General features: G+C 38.3%; 1 protein-coding gene across 2 annotated transcripts in view; it reads right to left on the minus strand.

The window, feature by feature from the left end:
* The window catches only part of COL5A2 (collagen type V alpha 2 chain), a 102,407-nt gene that overhangs the window by 44,516 nt on the left and 33,015 nt on the right, over positions 1-24,876 (minus strand). For both annotated transcript variants that reach the window (XM_019007550.2, XM_015635320.2), the window contains exons 2-3: positions 1,699-1,923; positions 228-241 (exon numbers count right to left, since the gene is read on the minus strand). In XM_019007550.2, coding sequence (XP_018863095.1) covers positions 228-241; positions 1,699-1,882 — 198 coding nt within the window. In that variant the 5' untranslated portion in view covers positions 1,883-1,923. The remainder of the gene's footprint in view (positions 1-227; positions 242-1,698; positions 1,924-24,876) is intronic.

The following is a 24,876-nucleotide window of genomic DNA, read 5'->3' on the forward strand; positions in this document are numbered from 1 at the left end:
AGCCAGGGGATTTTCTATATTAAGATCAGGATTTCCGCCCACATCCTAACATTTTTTCATGTGGACTGCAGTATCCCTAGCCACCAAGAAAGGCCAAGAGAAAGAACTACATATTTTTAACAGAGATTATGTATATCTTTTGTAATACACTTCAAGGAGATGCACGGGAGCCTTTTAACTCCCTTTTAACAATAGTAATACATTACAAAAAGTAAAGGAAATCTTACCTTTCTTCCTCTACCTATGAGAAAGGACAAAAGAAGAAAAGAGTAGAAATTAGTGATTGTGCTCTGAGAGACAATACAGTAAGAGTTGAGTGAAGGTGCTACAGCTAGAGCCATCCCTGATCCTGGATGCAGTGGGAATGGTGCATTGCCTACAGGGAGCTGGGGGAGTTTTCAGGGACACACATACTCCCTGGTTCAGGTCTAAGGAATCACAACACTGTGCAAAAACATACTTTGATTCTCAGCCTTTTTTCTCATTGTACAGAATAACAAAACAAACTTTGGGAAAGCAGAGCATCTTGTGGGGAATTGTCAGACACTGGCCTAATGACTGACAGGGAGTCAAGGGAAGCTTTATTACTGACTCCAACAATAACTGTTGATGGATCCACAACATATTACGGAGTATTTTTCATTAGACAGAGCTCACAGAGGGATTTTAGACCTTTTCTTTAGGTAGTACCTGTAGTGCAGGTATGCATGGGCATGCATTCAGGGCCATATAGCCATACTCATGCCTACAAAAATCCTGCAGAAAAATATTTTATTAACACTTCAAATAACAGCAAGGAATTTGGGGATGTATCCATACTGCTTTTAAATTTGCTGGGTGTAGCCTGCTGGTGTTGGCCCAATGCCTACCAAAACAGAGCAGGATGCACAATCTATTAGTGCTCACCACATCTTGCTGCGCTGCTCAATTACACAAGTCCCTACTTTGGTCCTTATTCACTACTTTGTTCAGTATTAAGCTGATCAACAGCAATTATATCTCCTGAAGAAATTAATTATTATACATTGACTGTAGCTCTAATAACACAATATACAGTATTATATAGCTTTAATTACAAGGTAAAAAAATTTCTTTTAGGAAAATTGAGGGGGTATTCCTTTACCCATGTCTCTTCAGGAAGAAGAACTGCACTGGAAAAAACATAATCTATAAGGTATATAATAGAAAAGATGCAAATATGGAGTTCATAATACTTCACTCTTCTTTTATATCTCACAAAAAGATCCATGTTTTCACTTTGGGAAAACATTTTAGATTTACTCAGTTTACATTTATTAGAGGATCGTAGAATTGGGCATTTGAAAGGATGCACTTACTATATACAGTTATGTATTCAATATATACTTATCTTGGTATGTTTATTTTTTATATATATACTTATCTTTCAGTATCAGATGAACCACAAAAAGAAGCCAGAATACAACCCCCTCAAAATATCAAGACAGATTTCAGATCAGTCTTTTTAGCTGTAAAGGCATTTGGGCTTATATCAGCCTCATAGCCTAAAGCAAAATGTTTTGAGTCAGCTGTGGGGCAGCCCAAGAGGGATGGTAACTGCCAAGTATCTACTATTTTCAGACTTAAACTTTCACCATAAAAATAGCATTAGCAACTCCAATATCACCAGCTTCCTAGTTCTTTGGGCTGTCTCGCCTTTCAAACTAGAAAAGTTCTTACCAATGGTGGGGTCAAAGTCCCGTGGCGTATGGGGACACACAGGACAGCACTCTCCCGGGGGCACCTGGGGGTTCTCACACTCCAGCATATCTTGACACTGGATTTCATCGCAAAGAATAGCTCCATTGTCACAGACACAAATTTGGCATGGTGAGGGCTTCCAAATATCCCTGTTCAGGTACATCTGTCCATTCTGAGTGCAGGCTATTTCTTCACCATCTTCTCCTGGAACAGAGAAGAGCACATACAACACATTGTCCAACTATGAAATTGAAGGAATGGGACTGGACATGAAAAGAGCACATCTGGAGATGAGAACTAGCATCACATACACAGAGAAAATTGCACCAGCATAGCTGAAGCTGATGGTAAAGACTTTTAAGATATGTGACTTTCTTATATTACCACCTTATTTCTTGATCAGAAAGTAGTAAAATAGTCACTAATTCCCCCACAATATCAAAGGAACTTTGTCTCCTGAGTCTTTGGATGTCATTCTGCTCAGTGGGGTGTCACCTCCACCCAGAGGAACTCCTGCCAGCTCCCTGCTCTGTGTAAGAGCTGAGCACAGGGCATTGGAGAGGTCAGACCAGGGACACTTCTCTCTGGAACAGCACATGCTGCCTGCTCCCTGCTGGCTTACACAGCCAGATGGGACAGGGTTCAACAGATAGGGCAGCAGTTAGGAGAAAGAAAAAAGACCATCACATTTACTGGGTGAGGTTTATTTATTGGTGTATAGAAATACCAACACAGAGAATCAAATCTGAACAGGAGAGCCAGCCTGCTGTCCAGAGGCACCAGCAGCACCCACTGCAGTGGTATTTGCAGCAGTGTCACCAGCTGAGTAACAAGAGGCTCCTCACATCATTTATGTTCAGTTTTTACAATCCAGCTGGTCGTGGCCCAACATGACTAACCCAGCACACACATGATACTGTCATGGATATATCTTGACTACATACAAAATACCCCTTAGATATTTTAAGCACATATGAAAGACCATCTTTAGTCACTATTTATACAGGACCTGTATGGACTGGCTTTTATGCATGCATCCTTTCTATGTTATTCACACAATTGCACTTACATTTGTCTTATTTTACCCATATGTAAGTCTTTGCCCTTGTTTTCTTCTTACTTTGTAGCCAAACATCCTGGATATGTTTGGATTTTTTTTTTTTAGTCATGAGATGAGTAAAACTCAGTATCTTCCCCTAAAATTAAAATATGTCTGAGAAAGAGTACAAAAAACAAGTAGAAGTTTTGCTTGTGTATCCAACATTTCGCAGAATGCCCTAGCAGCAAGAAAATATTTTTTTTATTTTGTCCTAATGAATATTTCATCCTCTAAAGGAACAAGCAGCTGTAAAACCAAAGAATCATCCCCAGGCTGTCCCTAGACCATGTGTCACAACTTGCAAACCAAGAATCCCAGCGCCAACAGAGTATCTGAGTCACACATGGCAAAGCTGTCACTTACAGTCCAAAAATTGTTCTCCTGACCCCTGAGATGCTGCAGAGAAGACTCATCTTACGTGGGTGGGAGCTCCATCTGACTACAGAAATCCCTGCTATCAAAAATATCTTTGAAACTGGACAATCCAGTTAAAACCACTACTGAAAATTCCCAAACAGGTCTAATTTCTAATTGATACAAGACTGGGAGTAGGGTCAATTATATATACACGACACATCCTCCTAATCAAAGATCAAAACTATTGTTTGTTTAAGCAAACCTGCGGCTAGTGTAAAAATTAACAGCTCTAAGCACAAAGACAACTTCACTGTTCTATACATTTCTGTCCTAATTTAAACCAGATGTAAACAGAAAATTACAAAGTAATAAATATGAGCAGATTTGGAATTTCAGCTTCGTGCCTCATCTCAAGCCCAGTTACTCCATGAATGTCAAAGCCTGAAGAAAGGGAGCAGATGTGCCATTAACTGTTGCCTGCCATCACTAACATCTTTCTAACACAAACTCAAATTGAAATTTTCACCAGGTCAGCTCCTCTTCAATCACTTACAGCAACAGACAAAATGACTCAAAGAGGTGCTGCAGAAGCTTGGGAGGAAATGTTTTCAGTGTGAAGTAAAGACATCAACCAAGTGTGCTGTACAGTCCATTTATGACACTGTGAGAATCATTTTCCAAACTGCAGATCGTATTTTGGAAACCACTCTTCTCACTTCTCCCTTGTGAGCATGACATAATGCACTGTCTGACATATTTAGCCTTTTCCCCCCAGATGTCTGGCATATGGTCTATGTCTTCTTTAACGTATCACCCACAGAACTCTTTGTGCTGTTCAAAAGAGCATCAGCTTGAATAAATGAAATTTTTAAGTTATTGAGCCCAAAGTCAGCATTCTGTCATAACTTCAAATAAACCACATAGCAACTGCTTTGGCAAATCAGAGCTGAGCCAGATGGTGACTAGCTTCTGCCTGGGTCCTGCTCAGCGGCTGGGAAAGAGGCAGACAAAGGCAGGGGGGAAAGCACATACCAACTTCTGAAAGCTACTAGGAAGTCTGCTTCCCTATCAGATTGCAGATATAATGGTAATTAAAATAACCAAAACCAAAAACCTACCACATCTTAATATTTTCAGAAGACACAAAGGTACATCTTTTAATTACATTTGGTGCTCCTAGATTTTCTTTCTGTTGTGACTGCATTACACTGAAAGAGTAACCTGGAAAGGGCAGCTGTTTCAAAGCCAACTCATTTCACAAGAACATTTTGACATTCTATTCCCAGGCCTGAACTGCAGTCATGTTATCCAGCTACACCCAGAGAGGCAAAAGCAGCAAAGGAAATCATTCTACCATTTCCCCTCTGGCTTGGAAGTTTGCAGATTTGTTTTAATCACAGAGACCAAGTTACAAGCTCTTTATATATCACATGTTCTTTCTACCTATAAATTTGTAACATAAGGTGTTGAGTGGCTTGAGAAGCAGCTTTGGAAACTTTTAATGAGGAAAAAGGATCTGCTAGGCCATTAACAAACTTCTTTTTTACTAACAAAAAAGTACAACTCTAGATGGTATTGGGCCAGAATAAAGAACTGACAGGATTCAAACCCACCAAGTTTCAAAGCAGTCTGCAAATATAAAAGGCAAGGTAGGAGAAATACCCAATGAATCATTTAAGAACTCATTTAAACATGAGCTCACACAACAACCAACCTTCAGAAAGAGGATTACTTACTGTGCCAAGTACAGTAAGTAAAATGCAATTTATTTCTGCTATATATTGATGTATTTGACTTAAGTTAGTTTTACTTTAAAGAACTAATTTATCAGCAGTCAAATTTATCATCATTAATTTATCATCATTTACAGCTAATTTACTGGATCCTCAGACACAGAGATTACACATCAGCAGCTTGGAAGTAATGGCACTGACATGCCCAGGCCAGTTTGATGTCACCACTAAAGCTGTACTAATTACTGGGATGGGAGGAAGGAGACAGGGGATCCAACATGTCATCCCAGCCGCTAGATGGCTGTCAATGTCCATCAGTCATCATGAGCAAGTGTCAAAGTTCATGCACAGACCAGGTGTGTAAGGCCTCCTCTGCTTTGGGGTGCTTGTGCTGAGCTTGCTTTCATTTCAAGTACATCTCAAGGTTAATTCTCTAGTCAACAGCAGGACAGGGGTTTTAAAAGACAGCATATTAAATAATTTCAATTTTTCACCTCATGATTTTGAAAGCAACGCCTGGAGATTTACTGCTGCTTCAGTTGCTGTTTAAAGTTACTTGCTTCACATTATTGTGCTCATATTGCTTTCACTGATTCCTGGTTCGAATCTTGCACATGGAAAAAGAAAAGTAAGGCTGGACAAAGTAAGACAGAACAAATATAAAGAAAGGGAAAATGACACCACAAAAATGTGCACCATGAAAAGTAGAAGCAGTGAACCACCACTGCCTCAGCTGAGGTGATGGCAGGCATACGAAGGACAGCAATACATCTTTCAATGACCTACTTGAAGAAAATAAATGGCAAAAGCACAGCCTGCATATATGAGTGTTTTCTGCAGACATGACAAGGGAAAGAAAAAGATTTGGCATCAAAGCAACTCCCTTTCATCGCATTTTTACTAGTCCTACCAAATGTGCTAATTAAAAAAGTCTAGAAGCTGACAGACCTACAGTGGTAGAGAACACAGTCTAACAAAAGCAAAAAAGATGATGATTGGTAGTGAAAGCAGTCAGTTTTAGGCTTTCTTCTGCCAGGAGGGGCTTCTTGATGCATAGTGTAACCAAAGCCCAATTCTTTTGCATTGCTTAACATAAAAAGACTGGAACAGAAGGGGTATAGTTATTTAATAAAAAAGGGTTGGAAATAAAACAGCTTGCACAGGGGTCTTCTCATCCTCTCTTTGTCATCGTCATGCTAGTTTGTGAAAAGCATAGGGAAATATAAGATTACACAGATACAGAGGTTCTAAAGTTTAAAAAGCTAGAAAATGAAAAGCTGAGTTCTGAGATATGAACTACAAAAGTTAATCCTGCTGACTCACAAAGCAGAGGTGCAGAAGCAAATCAAAGTGAAAGATGATATGTGCTAACAACCATTCTGCAGATGTACTCCTGTGCAAGCGTACAGACTGCCAAGACAGGGACAAGAGGAGCTTGGTATTAATAATGTTTGACTGCCAGCCTGCTGCAACAATAATGTAGGGCTTGATCCAGATCCCATTAAACCAATGGGACAAACCCTCTTATTTACTCCAATAAGAATTAGATTGCCTGGTTTGTTTATATTTTGGTAATTTTTTTTAGTGGTAATAACGTATTAACTTTTATAATAATTATATATATAATTTTTAGTACTAATATATAATATATAGAATTATTGTGACTTGCAAATTATAATGCAAACAACAATTATTCTGAAAATCAGATAGTTTTTCAGGAGTGCTGATAAACATAAAATCTATTTTGCATTTGTTGCACAGAAACAATTCTTGTTAATAATGATTAAAAGAGAGAATTCATATAAGTACAGTTACATACATGAGGATGAACCTGTAATACTTTACTAATGAAAGACTGAACTGATGCACAATTTTGCCCATTTTGTGCACATAAACATTTAGGAAGAGAATGGAGTTCCAAGTTACTGTCCAATCTCCCTTGTAAAAAAAGTGGGTAAGAACAAATCCCTTGCATTATACTTATGGGAATGTACACAATAGGCACAAAGCTTAAAACACAAACCTGTAGGAAACCAGATTTCATCAGAACTTTTTCTTAGGAAAAGAGGCGGGGGAGGGTTAAGCCATCCTCCAGAGTTTCTGCTTTAAAAAAAGTACTAGGGGGTAATTTGCAAAGTTGACAATTAACAAGCCTTTTTAACAGCATTCTACAGAATAAAATATGTTGAATGCTTTAGAGTAAGTGAGTTTCAACTGAGGAGGTCAACCCTCTAGGCAAGGAGCTACAAGCCTTCAGAAGTAGAAAGTTGCAGGGAATTCTCTTAAATAAAGTCAATAATTTCAAAACATGTATTTTCAGCTGGAAAATTACAGGCTCAACTGCTTTTCCTGTGGAGGCCACAAATGCCATTAAGTATGAATAAATACCATGAAGCATCAAGGTGCAAGTCAGCTCCCAAGAAGAGAATTATTTGTTGAAATTACTGTGACCATCCTTAAAGCCATACACTGCATCTGGCCAGCTGCTTCTGGCTGGCACTAAGGGGAAGGAGCTCACCCTCTGAGATTCACTAACCAAGAAAACCCAGCCTCCAAGCTCTAAACAACAGTCCAGAAGCAGAAAGAAACAGCAGAACAATAGATGCTGACTTGAGAGAAGAAATAATCTCTCAGGTAAAGGACTCTCTTAGTGTGACCTGGTACCTGAGGTTTGTTTCTTCCAGAAAATTGTGACTAAATAAATAAATAAACAAACAAACAAATCTGTTTTCCACTCAGTATTGTAATTTCAATTTTTACTGAATAGGGGGAAAAGAGTAAGAAAAACTATGCTTAGGATACAGCTAAAAACCTCCAAATTAATTGTAAATCAATATCTGAAGTATGCAACTGCTTCTACATTTACTTGGGTGGAATCTATACTACCCTACAATTGGTTTGGTGGCCCTATTTCCTCTTTTTCCCTCAGGATCACGAATTTCTATCTACATCAGGGCAAACAGAAGTTTTGCTTGCCTTTGTATGGATAAGTTTCATTTCCAGCACAGAACAATCAAGAGTAATATTTTTATTCCAAGATCCAACACATGCTGAATACAAAGGCAGAATATACTGGGATCCCTTCCAGTAAAAGGGCTTTCTCTCATTGGTCCCACAGCACTATTCAATGTTTATCATACTATTCAATTCCCTAAAAGCAAATCATGGTGTTGTATCTGCATCTTAACCTCACTGGTCCTGAGCGCTGAACAACTCAACCCTTGTATACATCCCAGACAAGGCAGGAAACTCTGCAGAAGCAACCTTGCTCAAAGTTTACTCACACTCATCCTTTCCTTTTGATTATCACAGTCTTGGACATGTCTATTTCAAAAGCACTCAGTTAAACTAACTCATTAGAGTTATCCCAAGAACAAGGTTAGATGTAAACATGTTTAACTTTACTTTTCTCTGTTTTCACTTCAGTTCACAAGTGGGCTGGCTGGACACATTGCTGGGTGCCTGCAGGAGGACAGGGTGAAGGAGAGTTGAATATGCCAGCAGTGCTTATACAAATACTCTCAGATGACTTCATTCAAGCCTGCAGCATGTATCAGTAAATAAAATTACTTCCAAATTTCCAAGGCTGCACAGAGGCTGTTGTGGGGAGGCATTCAGGGCATGCCTGAGAAAACACTATTGCAGATTTCAGCAGTTGGAGCCAATCAGTCAAAAGCTGAAGTCAGTAGCAGTAGCAGGGTCCCTGGTCTCTGCTGGAGCCCACACAGCCACAAATGCTCTGCTTGGACTTTGTCATGCAAGGTAGTTCAAGTCAGTTCAGCTACTGCTGACTCAGTGCAGAAAAAGCCTAAACAAAATGCTTATCATGGGCAATTATTATGTTTTATTATGTCAAAAGAGGCTTGGGACAACAGAGATCATTCAGTTTTATAAGCAAAATGTTGGAGCACATTCTTGACTAAGGGATGACATTTTTAAGAGGAATCATTTCATTTACATGAAGACAAGCTGGTCCCAGAGAAACATCAGATTCTTTTGGTGGGAAACTCACAAAGAGAACACACAGCAAACACGTTTCAGGCAGTGGAGGCAGGGATTGGGCTTGGCACTGCTGAACACACGCAAGTTCAGCAATGCAGGCATTGTCTTTAAAATAAAAACAAAACTAAACCTGTAATTAGCACATTTCCTAAAATATAAGTTGAAACCTTCTGAAAACAAACATAACCCAACAGTGGAAATTCTGCCCAACTTGCTGCTACTGGAAATTAAAGCAAATGTGATCAAGTCATAATGAACTGCACCTATTTCTAAACTTAAGTCTAAAACAGTAAGATTACAGTAAAAATGTAATATTATTCTATGGTCTATTCTGGCTCCCTTTCTGGAATCCATAAATGTTTGATTTTGGTCTTTCCAAAAGCCAGATTTGGACTGCTGTGAATTAGTAAAAATAATGCATTTTGGCTGTGAAGAACATTCTCTCAGTTACTTCCTGTGTCATTATAGGTGAGACACAATTTTCACTCACAGCCAATTTGGAATCCTGTAGTACATCTAGGGACAATTCACAAGAAACCATGCTGGCTGTCCTGTCAGTCAGAAACCTATGGCCCAAGGAACAAACCATGCAGGGTAAGGCCACACTGTGTCAGCCAGGTTCCAAAATAACCATCTCTTGATGTTCCCAGCACTGATCCCTGAGGAATGTCACCATGATCTAGCCACCAGCTGGACTCAGAATTGCCAACCATTACTCTGTGAACTCAACAGTCCCACAAGGTCTTCATTCACCTTGTTATCCACCTGTTCAGTCCCATACTGAATACTTCCCAAATTTGTCTATGGATGCTACGGGAGATTGCGTCAAAAGCATTGCTGAGCCAAAAGTAAACAGCAGCTTCACTTGTGCACCAAACCAGTCATCTCATAGAAGGCAATGAGATTTAACCAATTCAATGGGAAGGGGAAAATGCATTAAATACACAGCCCACAGCTCTGTCTGCTCTTCTCTGTACCCATCTATTCCAAATCTTAAAACTTCCACTGCTCCAGTTTAACGTATGCTCTAATACTCAGCGTCTAACTGGTGAAAGAGCAATGCACTGCAAAATAACTGGTTTGCCTTCCATGTTTTGCTGAATTTAGCTCTTTTGAAGTCACAAAAAATGCATATGGATGTCTTTTCTTATTATATCTAAGAGACACACTTGCTGCTGCCCAAACACCCTCATTCTTTGAAGCCATACACATCAAAGTTCTGTAGAAACCTCTCATTACACACTGCTTTTTCCACAAAGCAATTCTGCATTGTGGTTTGCAATGTGGACTCCTGTAATCCCCTAAATGCATCCTTGCTGGCTAGTATCACCCTGTTTTTCAACTAAAAATAAAGATTTGCAATTAGCAAGAAAATTCAACTCCACAATCAAAAATCCTTGCATTCCAAGAGGCTCAGCATTTCAAATTGAAGTGAAAACTATCCAGTGTTTGGGTGGAGTAGGAAGGTATTGCTGGAAAGCTGTACTCATAATATGCTGGTTTTGCTGTACAGCAAAGCCATTCATTTGCTGAAATTCTGGGCCTCTAAGAAATTAAAAAAGAAGAATGGTAAGCAAAAAAACTGCAAAAATTTCAGGAACAAAGCCTCTTGTTTCTTTTCTGCCACCATTACCTTTACCACAGTTCAAACAGCTCAGTCAGCAACTTCTGGTTCCAAGTTGACATGGAACAGACTTTGGTAGCCCTCAGGGCACCCTGGCTGCTTTCTGCACAGCATCAGGGAGGAAGGTTCTAAAGGAGCAGCCTAGTTTTCAAGTGTAATCTTGAAGATAATCACACACATGTACATGAGGAAGAGACAGGGATTTAGATGTGTCTCATGCCCAAGACATAGAGATATTCAGACAGAGGAGCAATAAGAAGTTTTCGCCTTTCACCATGTGAAAGGAACAATATTAGTAATTAACAAGTGAGTAGGGCTCAGCTTATTTCAACAAAGGTTTAGGATGAAAAAAATCCTTAAGACTGAATATAAAAGCAAGACAACTAGCATTGTTCAGGAATTCTTATACAATGTGGATTGTGGGTTTTTTGAGTGGGGTTTTTTTGTTGGAAAGCATTTCATCACTGAAATACCAAGGACGGTCGTTTTATTAGCTACATAACTTGAAAACCTTTTCTTTCATTCTCAGGATGTTTGAAATCACCTATTTCAGTCAAAAAACCCACTGGGATTTGCTAGTGGGAACCTCACACCAATAAAAGTCTTGTAAAAAAATCCAAGTCAAGCTGCATAAAAATGTTTTCATTAACCTGACCCAATTCCATCTTTTTCAGCATTTCTGAGTCATGAGACCTTTTCAAGGTTGCCCCAACTCATCCAGACTGGCAAGGGAAAACTCAGTTATTTAAGAGCAGCTTCCCCTCTAGCACAGGCTGGTGATTATACAATGCAACAAGGATGACTTCGAGTCAACTCATATCTGCAGACCAACATACTTTAAATCCCACTGGAAGAAGAACAGAGATAGGTCAGGTGAAGAAACTCCTCACTCCATTTTCAGAATGCTGCATAACTTCATTACATTTAGAAAGGAATTTTAAGCAAAACCCACTTTCTTATTTTGCCTTAATCCAACAGTGGAAAATGGCAACATTAACTTTGTGAGAAAAATGCCATGAAAGAAGAACTGTAGGTATCTTTGCCACCTGAAGACTCTGTGTACTGTATGATGCACTGGAATAAAGTTACACATTTTTATTTTCATTTAATTTTTAACTTGTCTTTGGCATTATCCCAATTCTGGGACCATGCAAATGTTTAAAAATAGAAAAAAGAAAAGAAAAAAAGAAAAGAAAAAATAAAAAAAGAAAAGAAAAACGTCAGCAAAGAAGACACACTATTCACCCTGTCATTTAGATGCATAGCAGTGATAAATGGATACATACCAGCCATTACTTTGCTCTGCTGAAGGATTATGGTTTCTGGGACAGAGGAAATTAAAGGCTTTCCTGCAGGCTCTTCTGCTCCTAATCATTGGATATCATTCCATACTTCAGGGAGGAAGCATTATGAACTTTGTCAGGCAAATAATCCATACTAAAAAGTTTGGAATTAATTAAAATTCAAGTAGGGATGTCTAGTTTAAAACAAACCAGCCGTCATCACCTCCAGCTACTGTTTGCTTTGAACATAATCTACTTAGTATTTCCCTTACTTCCTCCTTTCAAAACTACTTCATTATTTTTCTGATCTTTTTAATTTTACCCTACTATTGTTTCTTTTGATATGAGCCTTTAAAAGCCCAAGGAGGTAGCATCCAAGTTATAACATTTTTTTCCAAATCAAAGACTCTGAATACTGACATCTTGTTGCATCACTTAACTCCCAAAGCAGAGCTAGGAGCTGAAATTAGGTTTGTGTAAACGCATAAAACACAAAAGATAAAATAAAGCATTTCTAAAAAAGAATGGAAACCTATGTGTGGCTGAGAGAAGCATCCTTGTTTAAGGGATGTAACTCAAACATTAGGCTCAAGATCAATTCTAGGGAAAAATCCAGGGTATGTGAGCACTTCAGCATGACTTTACCCCATTGCTGGTATCAAAACTTGGCCTTCACTCAGTAACCAGTATGAACAATACAGGGAACCCTGACATAAAACTGGACTCTAGCACACCAAACTTTGGGCTCTGAAGTGGAAATCACCAACTGGAAGCCAGGAATCCTGCACAATAGCTTTGACTCAGTTTAACAGTGAAAGTGTCTTAGTTTAGCTATCTCCAAACTAACATGATAATAAATAAAACAAATAAGTTTTTTTTTCCTTAGAGAAAAGCTTTCAAAGAAAGAAATTGGCACAAACCCAAATGAAAAACAGCTTTTTTTTTTTTTACTTTAGTCTTCAGTGCCATTAAATGATAAACCTTTGAGGACAGAGACAGTGGCATCAAAAGACACTTATAATCCCATATAAAGCATTTCTGTATTACATTTAGAGGCACTGAAATTTCATGATGCATCATGTCAACTCCTTATAAACACTTCTCACCATAGTTTGGGGTTTTTTTTCTCTCTAATGCAGTGGATCATTAGAAGTAATTATCTGTGATACAAGAAATGCATCTCAAATTGCATCTTTCACACATATGTAAGACTGTAATACAAACAACAAGAAACAGTCCAATCACTTGTTTCAACCTTACAGTTCAGGACTTCCATAAATGAGATAGAGGTCCACTTTAGGGCCCTGTGGGCTCTATTTGAACAGGGAATAATTGCTGGCTTTGCATTAAAACAATGCAATGTGTCTGAAACAACAGTTTGGCATAAAAACATAATGCAAGTCCATTGACCAAATCTCTGCAGTATTTTTTTAATCACTCAAGAGGGAAGCTCAATGTTTTGTTTGGTTCCAATAAACTCCAGCTTATCACAAGCTCACTAGAGTCTTCGAAGGTTTTATTTTTCCTCAAAAAGTACCCTCATTTCCTATCTTTTTAGGTTCCTACATACTTTCATTTTCTGAACCACAAAACCCTTCCACTTCAACTTTTCCATTCAAGCCTCAAATTCTTTGTTTGAAACCTTTTCCCTAAGGAAAAACCAAATATTTGCTTTACTTCATCTCCTCACACATCTGAGTGTTAGAGCAAGAAGACACCTTAACATTACAATTCCCCATGCAAGAACTGCTCAACAAGACTTTTTAAGTATTGGTAATTCTGTAGCAGGAAGTATTTCACAACACCTTAAATACACAATCATTTGACTGTTTTTTACTGTGAATTCAGAAATATTAATCCAGTTCAGCAAAATACAGAACATGTTGGAATACACTCTAGGTAACAGTAGAGACCAATGCTTGTTATCATCAAAAGACAGAAGTGAGATCATTATCTTGGCTCTTCAAAGCCTGTAAGATATTTATATTCAAGTCCTTTAAGAAGTGACTTTATTGCCTGGGTCACTACTTGCATTTTTGTGTCAAGCAAGACCAGAACATCTCTGCAAATTAATGTGTTTTCTTCTACTTGGTACTGCAATTCAATTAATCAATTAAAGATGTTGTAATTCACACTTAACAGAGCTTTTGAACCAAATCTGATCTTTTAGCTCCTTCAGAACTTTACAGTCACCAAGGGTACCACCAAAACTACTAATTTATCTTGATGAAAAAGGCTGGAAATATGATGTTGCATTCATAGCTGATTTGAAGAGTCAGCTCTGAGAAATTTGTAGCTGTCAGGAGATTGAGCCTTCTCCAGTTAATGCCAGCCGAATTTTGACTTGCACTCCCTTGATCAGGAACTGTTTTTCACACAGATACCTACCTATTGGACAATTCCCAAAGGATTAGAAATAGCTGGCATCTATCAAAAAAGTGCACCAGAGGTTTGTGACAATTCCCAGAACGCTGTGTCCTATTGGTAGATTTATTCACACTAGTGAAGAAGTGCAATATTGCCAATGCCCCGCCTTACTAACTTCTTCTCCCCTGGTGGTCTGGGCTAATGGCCCCATGCAGCTACTGCCAACAATCTTTTCTGTAAGCAAGGCTAAATATGTCATCACTATATTATTTTATATTATCACTAATCTGACCAGGTTGGCAAGCTTGCAATCAAATTCATTAAAGGGCTGTTATAATCAAACAAATTTTCTCAAATAAAATGCACTGCAGCACGGAAGAAGTGACAATTTCAGCCCACTAAAGATGCACACCAGTGCTCAGGACGGAGGACTCTGAGGGAGGAGTGTCCCACAGTGGAGCTACAAGATATGAGAGAGACACAACTGATCTGCACGAACACCGAGGCAAGATCCAAGTGACAAGCCAGATTGTATCGTACGTGCAGTGAACCTGAGCTCTGTATCTCATCCCAGGCAGAACTGCCTCACCCGTGTGCTGCACCCAGACCTTCCAAACACTCTGTCAACAGCCAGTACTCCAAAACAGCTTTTCACCAGCCTGGAACTACAAAGTAACTCCTGCCTTAAAGATCGAAAAGTCAACTGCTGACACACCAGAGAACATCTCCTAGGGAGGGAGCTTTCTGTCTGGCTCCTTTCAAAACTTCATGTGAGTTCAGGCTTTCAGTAATGTTGCAACAGTTACTAGATGAATGTAATAAAACAAATTCATACTTGTAGACCACCCACAAGAAGCAGGCCTCCAGAACTGAATTGATAACACCACGTGAATTAATTCTTCTCTACTTCTATTCACAGGGCCTTACTCAATGTTTAAAGTGAAATCCTTCAAGGCCTAACCTGTGTTCTCCTAACCTCTACCTGTTGTCATGAATCTTATTTTTACACATGATAAAACAATGGACAGAACTGCATCAAGTGAGTAAAAGAGAAAACCAGAGAAATTCTCAAAGACTAAATATACAGGATTTGTGTGAAGAGTTAGAGTTGCACTAAATTAATGAGTTAATGAGGTTAATGGATCAACATCCTCGGTGCCAGACTCTCACACTGCTTACCACTGCCCTTCAGCACAGTCACCTGTGCATCAGTTTTTAAACAATAAGTTGTAGCAATTTTAAAAGCCACAGACTAAGATATATGTTTAAGTTTGCTTCTGTGTTATAGCCCTAAAGAACTACCAAAACAGATGAACTGGGAGAATATAAAAGGAATATGGCTTTTTGCATCTGGCAATGAAATAAACATGCATAAATCAGTGTCAAAAGGGAAAACCATCCTTCATAAAGTTCATTCTTATCATGTCCATAACTGTACCCCTTTGTATTGAAGAGAGCAAAATATTTTTGTAGTGATAAGTTTGACAAGAAAAGATAATAACCACCTTATTGGAAACAGATGGTTCACACTGCTATGCTATAGATAAAGTTGTGTCAGCATTTCCATAAAAGGCCTCCCTGTTTCCAGCAGTTTCCAGCTGGCAGGCAACATTTCTACCTCAACTAGCAAGATAAAATCACAGGAGTAACCTGAAAAAACTGGGGGGAGAGTAATTCTTGAGCTAGAAAGAGGGGAGGTGTTTTTGGGGGCAGCCTGGGTGGTGATGGTATCCCAGCAGATTCCTGACAGAAAGGAGGGGCTGGGTGCAGTCGTACCTCAGCTGGCTCCCACGGCTGCTCAGGCACTGTGCAGTGACCTCACGGACACAGCGCCCCAACCCTGGCATCCCTGTCCTGTCCAAGATGCACAAACACTGTGCCATCCATGCACAAAGATCCACATACAACATACATTTTTAAGAACAGTCCTCAACCAAGGATAAGACCTGTTTAGAAACCAAAAATAATACAGACAAGACAGCTATTTTGGTTAGTCCTAAAAAAAATCCCAGTAAAAATCTCTGTCTAATGGATGACCCAGCACAGATTTCATTATTGCTGAAACAAACCCCAAGTTAAAAAATTACACTCAGATACATTTTTGGAAACATTAATTCAGCTTTGTCATTCCCAAAAGCATTGACTTCTTTCATCTAGAACTGGTGATTACCTGGGATAATTTAATGTATTTTCACTGATTTAACCTATTGAAAATCAATGATTTTGAAGACCTATGTGAAAAATAAATATAACGATGTTCCTCTTACTGCATTCTAGATCCAGCCCAGAATTTTATGTTCTAGTTAAGATCCCCTTAATTTAACAATTATAAAAATGTTTTTAACCTCATTAAATTTGGATCAGGCTCCCCTTTTACATTTACAATTCACATTAACTCTATTCTGCTAGAAACTTTGGGGTATTTGAATTTCCTCCTATATTTGGATCACAAATCCTTTCTTAACAAGGCATTTGCTCACTGCTTGACAGGGGAATTTTTGACAGGGTTTATTTGCAGTTGGTGAGCTGTTTTGGTTTTCTTACTGCTGTAGAAGACAGTGAAAATTTATCATAAGCACTGTCAACATGACAGCTTAAATTTGTATCAGATGCCATGAGCTATTGCAGTTACTGTCATATATATACAATAAAAATGTACAAAGTGCAACAAAGGTTGCACCCACCTAAAGCTAGATAATATATATTATGTAGATTACATACATAGGGTTTTTACTGGAGAAATTCCCCCAAGAGGCATTGAAGACTGAAGACTGTTGTTTTTTGAGTTTGGCTGGGGTTTTTTTGGGAAGAATTTTGAGTGAATGACCAATTTATCTGAATATTGAGCTCTGTGACATTTCAGCAGGGATGTAGCCTCCTCTGCAATTCTGAACCTCTAAGTGCAAACATAAGAAATTGATATAAATTTCTGTTTAGGTGCATGGAGAATCTTCCCTGTTGATGTACTGTAGGACAGACAGGGAGAAGCTTACTTAAGATAAGCACCCCACACTGTGCACACATGATAAACTGCTATATTACATTGAAATCACTCTGATTTGGTTTTAATATAATACTTACCAATTAGAAATAAAGTCATTTAAAATCATAATAATTTGTTTGGTTTCTGATTTTATTTTTTTTCCCTACCAGGAACAAATACCAGAAGTCAGTCTGACTTAGCTCTTGAAATATATTATGCCAAAACATAGACTGTTCTTTTCAATTTTGTAAATTATTCCATCATATTTTAGAAGACACTTACTCAAGAGAGCTGCATCAACAAGGGATGCAAAATATCCTTTCAGTGTACTAGAAGAACAATAAGAGTTATATAGTCCCAAGTTCCACATGTTTGGCCGTGCCATTTTAACAAACAAAGTTATAAATACATTATGTTTGAAAGCAATCCTCACTCTGACGCATTCCTTGGATATCAACACTTGAAGAATATAAACAGCCCTGTTGTTTCAGGGCCCCTTATACTCTTGATATGAAGCAGAGCAGTGCAGTTTACACTCCATACAGTCTATAAATCAAATACAACTTGCAAAAGCACATAGTTCACAGGCTGCTTGTTGAACTTCATAGACTCTTACCAATAAAGCAGAGAGGTGACTGCTGAGTGAGGTACAGCTGTGGCATTAATAAAGGACTAATCATAAATAAGATAAATTTATTGTAAAAAATAACCTTGCATAGCTGCTGAGTATCTGGCCACTTAAACAGGCTAGAAGTCATAGTGTTCCTTAGGTTTGAATACAAAACCCAGAAATACCTGTACTTGATAGTTTCTATTCAATCAGCAAAATTTTATGTATTTATCAGCAGATATACAATCTCTAAATATAAAACAAGATATCATTTGATTTGTAATGGTTGCAAATGATCAAACTGAAATTATTACACCATAAAAATAATTGTTAGGCACCAGCATTTATTGAGTCTATTATTTAACCTGTCAAATAAATTGAAAGCTTTGGTTTCTGTACACTATCAGGTACATCTACAAAAACCTCATTCTCCATAAAGACTATACAGCATTTGGTAATTACATTTCAAAATCTGATTCAAACAATATTTCAATTTATACTGCTAATCTATTCTTTTCTTAAGTATTATGTTAGTAGGCCAGTCACTGCTCATTTTTAAAGAAATAATATTAGATACTCAATTACAGCTCAGCACACTGATTGGATTTTAAACATATTAAATTATTTCTCTCAAAAATAATTTCAATTCTGTATAATTTCTTAGCATTTTTTTATTATTATCCATAGTGTAATTTATTTGAGACTCTTGCCTCTTTGCACTTGGTTTAGCAGCAGTTCCAGGACTCTTACAACTGCAAAATAAGTTATTTGTTTACTACATTACTACAGCTGATCTCTGAGACCTTTCCACAGACCCAGGTAAATATCACTGAAGCCCATCCACTAAATCTCAGTGTAAGAGACAGTGCAATCTCTCTTGTTTTAATTTGATCCATGATCCCTGGCCACTGTTAGGGAATAACAGCATTGTAGTAAGCCTTCAAAAAACCCCCAAACAATCCTAGCACAAGAGTTCTAGTCAATGTGAATATTGATATAATGTAAAAATTTCAAATTAAGTAACAAAAATCACTGCTGAGCTTTCATGTTGAGGCCCTGAAGAATAATAAAGATTCTGTCCTTTTAGGAAATAATTGTGGATACCAGACAACAACCTTCAGTCTGCATCTCTGAGACTCCAAGACTTCTTTTCAACTGGTGGGAACTTTCCCATCTCCACAAATAGGAAAATATTTTAGTTCAATGCCAAAGATGCCACCTCAGATATTAAAAGAAGGAAACAAATCTTCCTCACTAAATCACAATGGCCTGGGAGGATACATGGTCTGGGATCTGAAATCCAGGTAATGGATAATGGGGATAAAGGCCACTCCTGAGCACTTTCATAACTAGTGATTTCTACAATTTCTTAGCACATCGGACAGCATGAGATACCCAACCTGAGCCTTATTTCCAGTGCCTAGCACAGCAGCTCTAAGTGATAAATTCCATCTCCTGCTGAGTCAATTAGAGAGCAGCAGGAGGGTATTTAAGAACTGTGAAGGAGATTCTGCCTGCCTAGGCAGATGCAGTTTCTCCATGGCCATCTCCAAACACACCTGCACTCTGCTCGTAAGGTGAGCTCGAGCCTGGGGCAATTCCAGCACAGATCCCAGAACAAGGCTGGAATGGCACAGGGCCAGCAGGATGCTGAGCCCCAGACTGCAGCAAGCCAGCAACTCCTCTGGGAACTTCCTGGATGCCCACACCAATGCAACAGTTTGGATAGTCAGCATACTAAGCCTTTTGAAATAACTAGTCTTTAATTACTAAATCAGACTGATTACTTTTTTCCTTACTAGAGATGCTTATTGCCACCTTGATATGTAAAAGCCTTCATACATGTAAACTGGTTATTTTCAACAAAACTGACATTTTTTAGATTGTCAACATATGCTCTGCAGGATGCCTTCATCTCAACAGCATGAGTCAATAAAACTGAAACACTGACACCTACTTTCATAAATGCAGGAACCAAAATATTGACCTGTGGCTACAAAGACCCACTGGGAAATCAGATCTCATAAAACAGTCCAAAAGCAACTTGACAAGAATGAGAGGTAACTATGACTTCTTCAACACCAAGCAAAGCATACTGTCCTCTGAAATGGATGCACCGTTGCCCATGCTACAATAACAGACAAGTCCATTTCCAAAACAAACCCTAAAATCTGCCTTAATTATCCTTCAATGATTCTCTCATTCTTCACGAAGATCTGTTCTGGAAGCTTTAAAACTGAATCTTCTAACAAAGCATTTCTGAAAAGTAACTAGACTTAAGCTAGTTTAAATTATCATAATTATGTTTAAGGTAAGATTAACTCAATTAACACCTTTGGACTTTTAGTCAATTATTGCAGATGTATTTCGTGGCTCTCAAATCCCAAGTGGTCCAAAAGCCATCTCTACAGCGATTCTTTCATTTTCCTTCACTGGATGACTGATAAACCTCTGATCAATACCTTCAGTAAGGACTTTCACATGAATTTCTATTCTCACAGAAAGCTTGCCAGACTCAAGAGACAAAAGAGCTTCTGTGCCACATTTTACATCTATTTTTATGCCACAGGAGATAAGGTTTCTAGGCTGAAAGTGGTAGCTTCCTGCCAGATCCACCCACTCATACTGTAGCTTCTCATGGTGAACACTTCAAAATACCCAGAGGAGGAACTCTGGTTTAACACTGATCAAAGAACTTTACCTAAAAAAATCCATTGATCAAAGCTTTGCAACCTAAAGTTCTAGTACATAATCCATCTTCTGCATGGGCTGTTCACCTTAACACACATGAAAGTTGCCCTCTGCAGGCCATTACTGATGCTCAGTCTTTGATTTTCTCTGCAAAAAAAATATAATTCCTTTTAGTGGCATATTGCCAGGAGAGGACAGATAGGAAACTGAACTATTAACACCATTTTTATTCATTTTTCCTTGCTCTCTCTGTAAGTTTAGACTGCTTCAGTTGCCTCCCCATAAAGTGTAATAAATACATCTAGAAAAATTCTACCACCATTAACAAACTATTTAGAGTAAAAATTAAGAAGTTGACTACAGCAAACAACAACTACCGTGTGTGTGTGTGTGTGTGTGTGTGTGTAAAAGAGCTTGAAATACCACTCTGAAAAACACTTACCTCAAGACGTAAGCAACTTTTATGTTACAGGAATCCCTTCACAGAAGTTACCCATAATTTAGGGTCAAAAAGGAGTCAGCACCTATCAGCTTTTTTTTTTGTGCTGCTAACAGGTGGTGAGGGCTTAAAATTTAAACACATTCCTTAAATTTCCTCTGTCTACAGCACATAGCATATTTTAAATGGTTTACTCAATTTATTTGCAATCTTCATGTCTGTTGTAAGCATAATGAATACATGCTGGGATGTCCAACAACAACAAACCAATCATCACTTGCCAGAACAACTTCAAAGCTCTGAGACATGTAGTGAAAATCAAAACGATGCTGCAGGAATTTATTTTCCAGACTCTTCTATTTAGAGCATACTAGCAGATCTGTCTTTTAAGTGTTCTGTCTCATATGGTGAGGAGAAATACATCCTGCTGCTATTTACTTATCTTCTGGCACTGGCTGCTAATCACAGCCAGGCTGTGATTCTGGTATTTCATCCCTAGGACCCCAGTCAATCCTACTTCAGGGAACAGGAGACTCGACCCAATTGCAGCCCTTTCCATTGCTGGATGCTCTGGAAACCTGAAACAGCTGAATCAGACACACCCCTGCACTTATCAAGCACATTGTTCAGGATCTATTTTATCTGTTAGGAAATGGCCTCAACTGCTTTTAAAAAGCACTTTCAGACATCTGTCAATAGTGGTAAACAGCATTAAGTAACACAAGATTTCCTCTTCTCTTCCTATTTTAAACTAAACCAAGCATTATTTCACATTTATAAAGAAATTCTTAAAATATGGATTTGAGCCTAAACCAGAATTTCTTAAAAATCTAAAGTCATAACTTCTGTTGGAAATACAAAATCTAAATTACTGACATGTAATTATTTAACTGTTTACCAAAAGATACACACATGGCATAAAAAGGGTCCAGAATCTCTTCTACAAACTTGTTCACTTGAAGTAGCACCTTACAACAAGGTTACAATGTACATTGCTGTCCTCAGCTAAAGGAGGTTCAGGACATTGAGGCTTCAAGAACTGTGAGCCAGAGTTTTCGTTTTTCTTTCCATGAATTAAGATCCCTCACAAAATTTTTGTTCATGACTTATGCATTACATTATTTTATAATATCCTGCTATGTGCAGGATAGCATATATAATAAATGGAAAACAGACATGATCACTCTGGGATTTCATTCATTCAGAATTTTTTATGGATTTATATGCATGAAATTTCCTTCTGTCTTTCAAAAAGGCCAGGCTGGAAATGTACCAGGTTCAACTTACTGTATCTAACAAACATTTAGTGCATGTTCTGACCAATTAGAAAAAGGGACACTATAATAACATAGGAGGTCAGGATGGTTTGTCTGTATTTTTAAAAAAATTGAAACTAATTTGAGAGAAGGCATCAATATATCTGTATTAGGAATATAGTATATTATTGTAAATAATTATTTTATCCTATCTATTTTTCATTTATCCAAGTGTAGCAATACAAAGAGGCACCAAAGACAGAAAACTTCCCTACAGGAAAGACAATAAAGGTGGACTGGGGGGATTCCTGGAAAAGGCTTCTTTTTTCCTGTGTTTGGATGGTGTTGCTATCATAGCCACCAATTTCTAGCAATACTGAATCCAAATACATTTCTTAATATAATCAAGCAAATATCTTTCCATTCACTTTTCCATTGTAACTTTTACAGTCTTATAAATGTGCCTACCAAACTTAAAGTCACGAAATCATCCACATAGCTCGATAAGCTACAAGTGAATATAAATGTTTGCTTATTAAACTCACAGCACATTCAATATACACAATATATTACATATAAAAAAGTTAAAAAAAAATATTTAAACCCAAATTATTTAAATATATTTCCACATGCATTTCATGTATCCAATACTAATGTACAGAGGTCCCCTAAGATAACTACAGCTGTGTATGAAGTGCATAAAATGCAAATGCAGCTGTGTGTCCTGGCTGAATCCAAGTGTCCTGTCATTCCAAACCTGGGCCCTGACCAGATGATATCAGAGCCCACTTCTAAGTCATCCCCTCACACTTCTTCCCAAGAAAACCCAGGGCATAAAAGCAAACAAACCAGCCAGGATTGTGGAAGTGTCCCCTTTTTCCAACACAGAACTGAGATGTACTCAGGAGATGTACCTCAGCCCCTTGCTTTACAGAAAACCAGAGGAAAAGGCAGTGTGTTGTTTGCAGATTTAAAATACTCTGCAGTACACTGCACTCTCAACATTTTCCAGGGCCCACATATTAAAAACTGCTGAAAAGCCATTATCCCAGGAATTGGCTGCTCTTAGCAAATATCTGTGGGTTTCCTTTCCTGAGTCACTGCACCCCTGCCCCCTGCAGTTCCCATATATTTTGTACTCAGAGAACTAGATAAATATGAAAGAGTGATAAAGGAAAATTCCAGACAGTGATAATTACTAACCCAAGCATGGGGGGGGGGGGGGGGGGGGGGAGGAAATGTACATTTCATCTTTAGGACTGATTACATCCCACCATACTACAAAAGAACTAAAGCACATTTTCCAGTATTTTAGTACATATGGGAAACTGAGATATAGCCAGGAAGGCCATTTCAAACGGAAATAGCTTCAGTCTTCCAGAGTTCAGAAAACTATTCCATTTCTTTAAAAATATCTCCCAAATCCCATGGCAGATTAAATCCAGAAAATGTGGAATACAAATCAGTCTGAAGGCCCAGGTTAGTCTGATGAGATTAATTTTCAGCCCTTGGCCAGAGTTTATTTCTCTTCCCATTTACACTCAACAAATCACTGCTTATGCATTTTTTCCTCTCTGCTTCACGTTATCACACAGACTTACTCAAAATAAAGAAAAAAGCCTGGTTTAGGCAATGACACCTGAAATGGTGCCAGTCATGGCAAGAGAAAAGCATAATCCAGCAGAAATGAACCACTAAACTAAGCCCTAAGTCAGCTGCTTGCTTGGCACTCATTATTTTTACTCTCAAACACATCACCAAAGGGGAGTTTATGGGCAATGTAGCTCGTGGCCAACAGGCACTACACCAAGTTGGTGGTGGGAGGACACCATTTTCATAGCATGGTATTAGCCAACATCTACTTTATAAAGCAAATAAAACACCATAGTAAACGCACAGTAATTCCAAAGAGCTGTAGGAACCCATGCTAGAGTAGGAACACCCCAGCAGCTCCAGCAAGCCTTCAGTGGAGTACTCAGTGTTTGCTCAGTGCAGTGACCTCATTTCCACCACACAGTGTGATTGGGAAATGCAAAGCAGGCACTCACGGAGCATTTTCCTTTCAGTAAAGCAGAGCTCCTCCAGTTTCCTGCCTGCTAAATTTCTACTGCTTCAGGTTTTCCATTTTTAAAAATGTTCTTCATATGTAAAATGCCTGCCTTTTTGACACTCAGTGGCAGAATCATACGTTACTATCCACAGAGCCTACTTACAACATTGGGTCCATGGTGGCAAAATTCCCACAAAAGGTCTCTTGCAAACACCCTAGGTGTTTATGAAGAGCATTTCTCTACACAATTCTTCCCACTAAAGATTATGAAATTGCACAGCTGAAAAATCACATCAGTTCCCTCCCATTTTTTCAGCTTACAACAAAATGTATTTCATAATATATATATATATAAAACCAATGTAGAATTTATACATAGCTTGCACTGAGGCACAAATCAATATATTGGCAGAAATGATAACAAAAGGGATGGATGCACACAGTTCAAGTACTTGTGTCCCTTTTTACTGGTTTTGAGAGCACTACACAGTTTCTCCTCTGATGAAACATTATCTCACATTAATGAACCAGAAGAGCATTCAAGAAACCAAACATCACCAACCACAGAATTCAACCCTTGAGTTGAAAACTCACAAGCCATTTGAGGAAAATCAGTATCAAACCCCTATAGATCTGTGGCTTTAATTGTTACATAAATGATGA

The sequence above is a fragment of the Parus major genome, chromosome 7 (assembly GCF_001522545.3).
Source record: "Parus major isolate Abel chromosome 7, Parus_major1.1, whole genome shotgun sequence".
In the NCBI taxonomy this organism is placed as follows: domain Eukaryota; kingdom Metazoa; phylum Chordata; class Aves; order Passeriformes; family Paridae; genus Parus; species Parus major.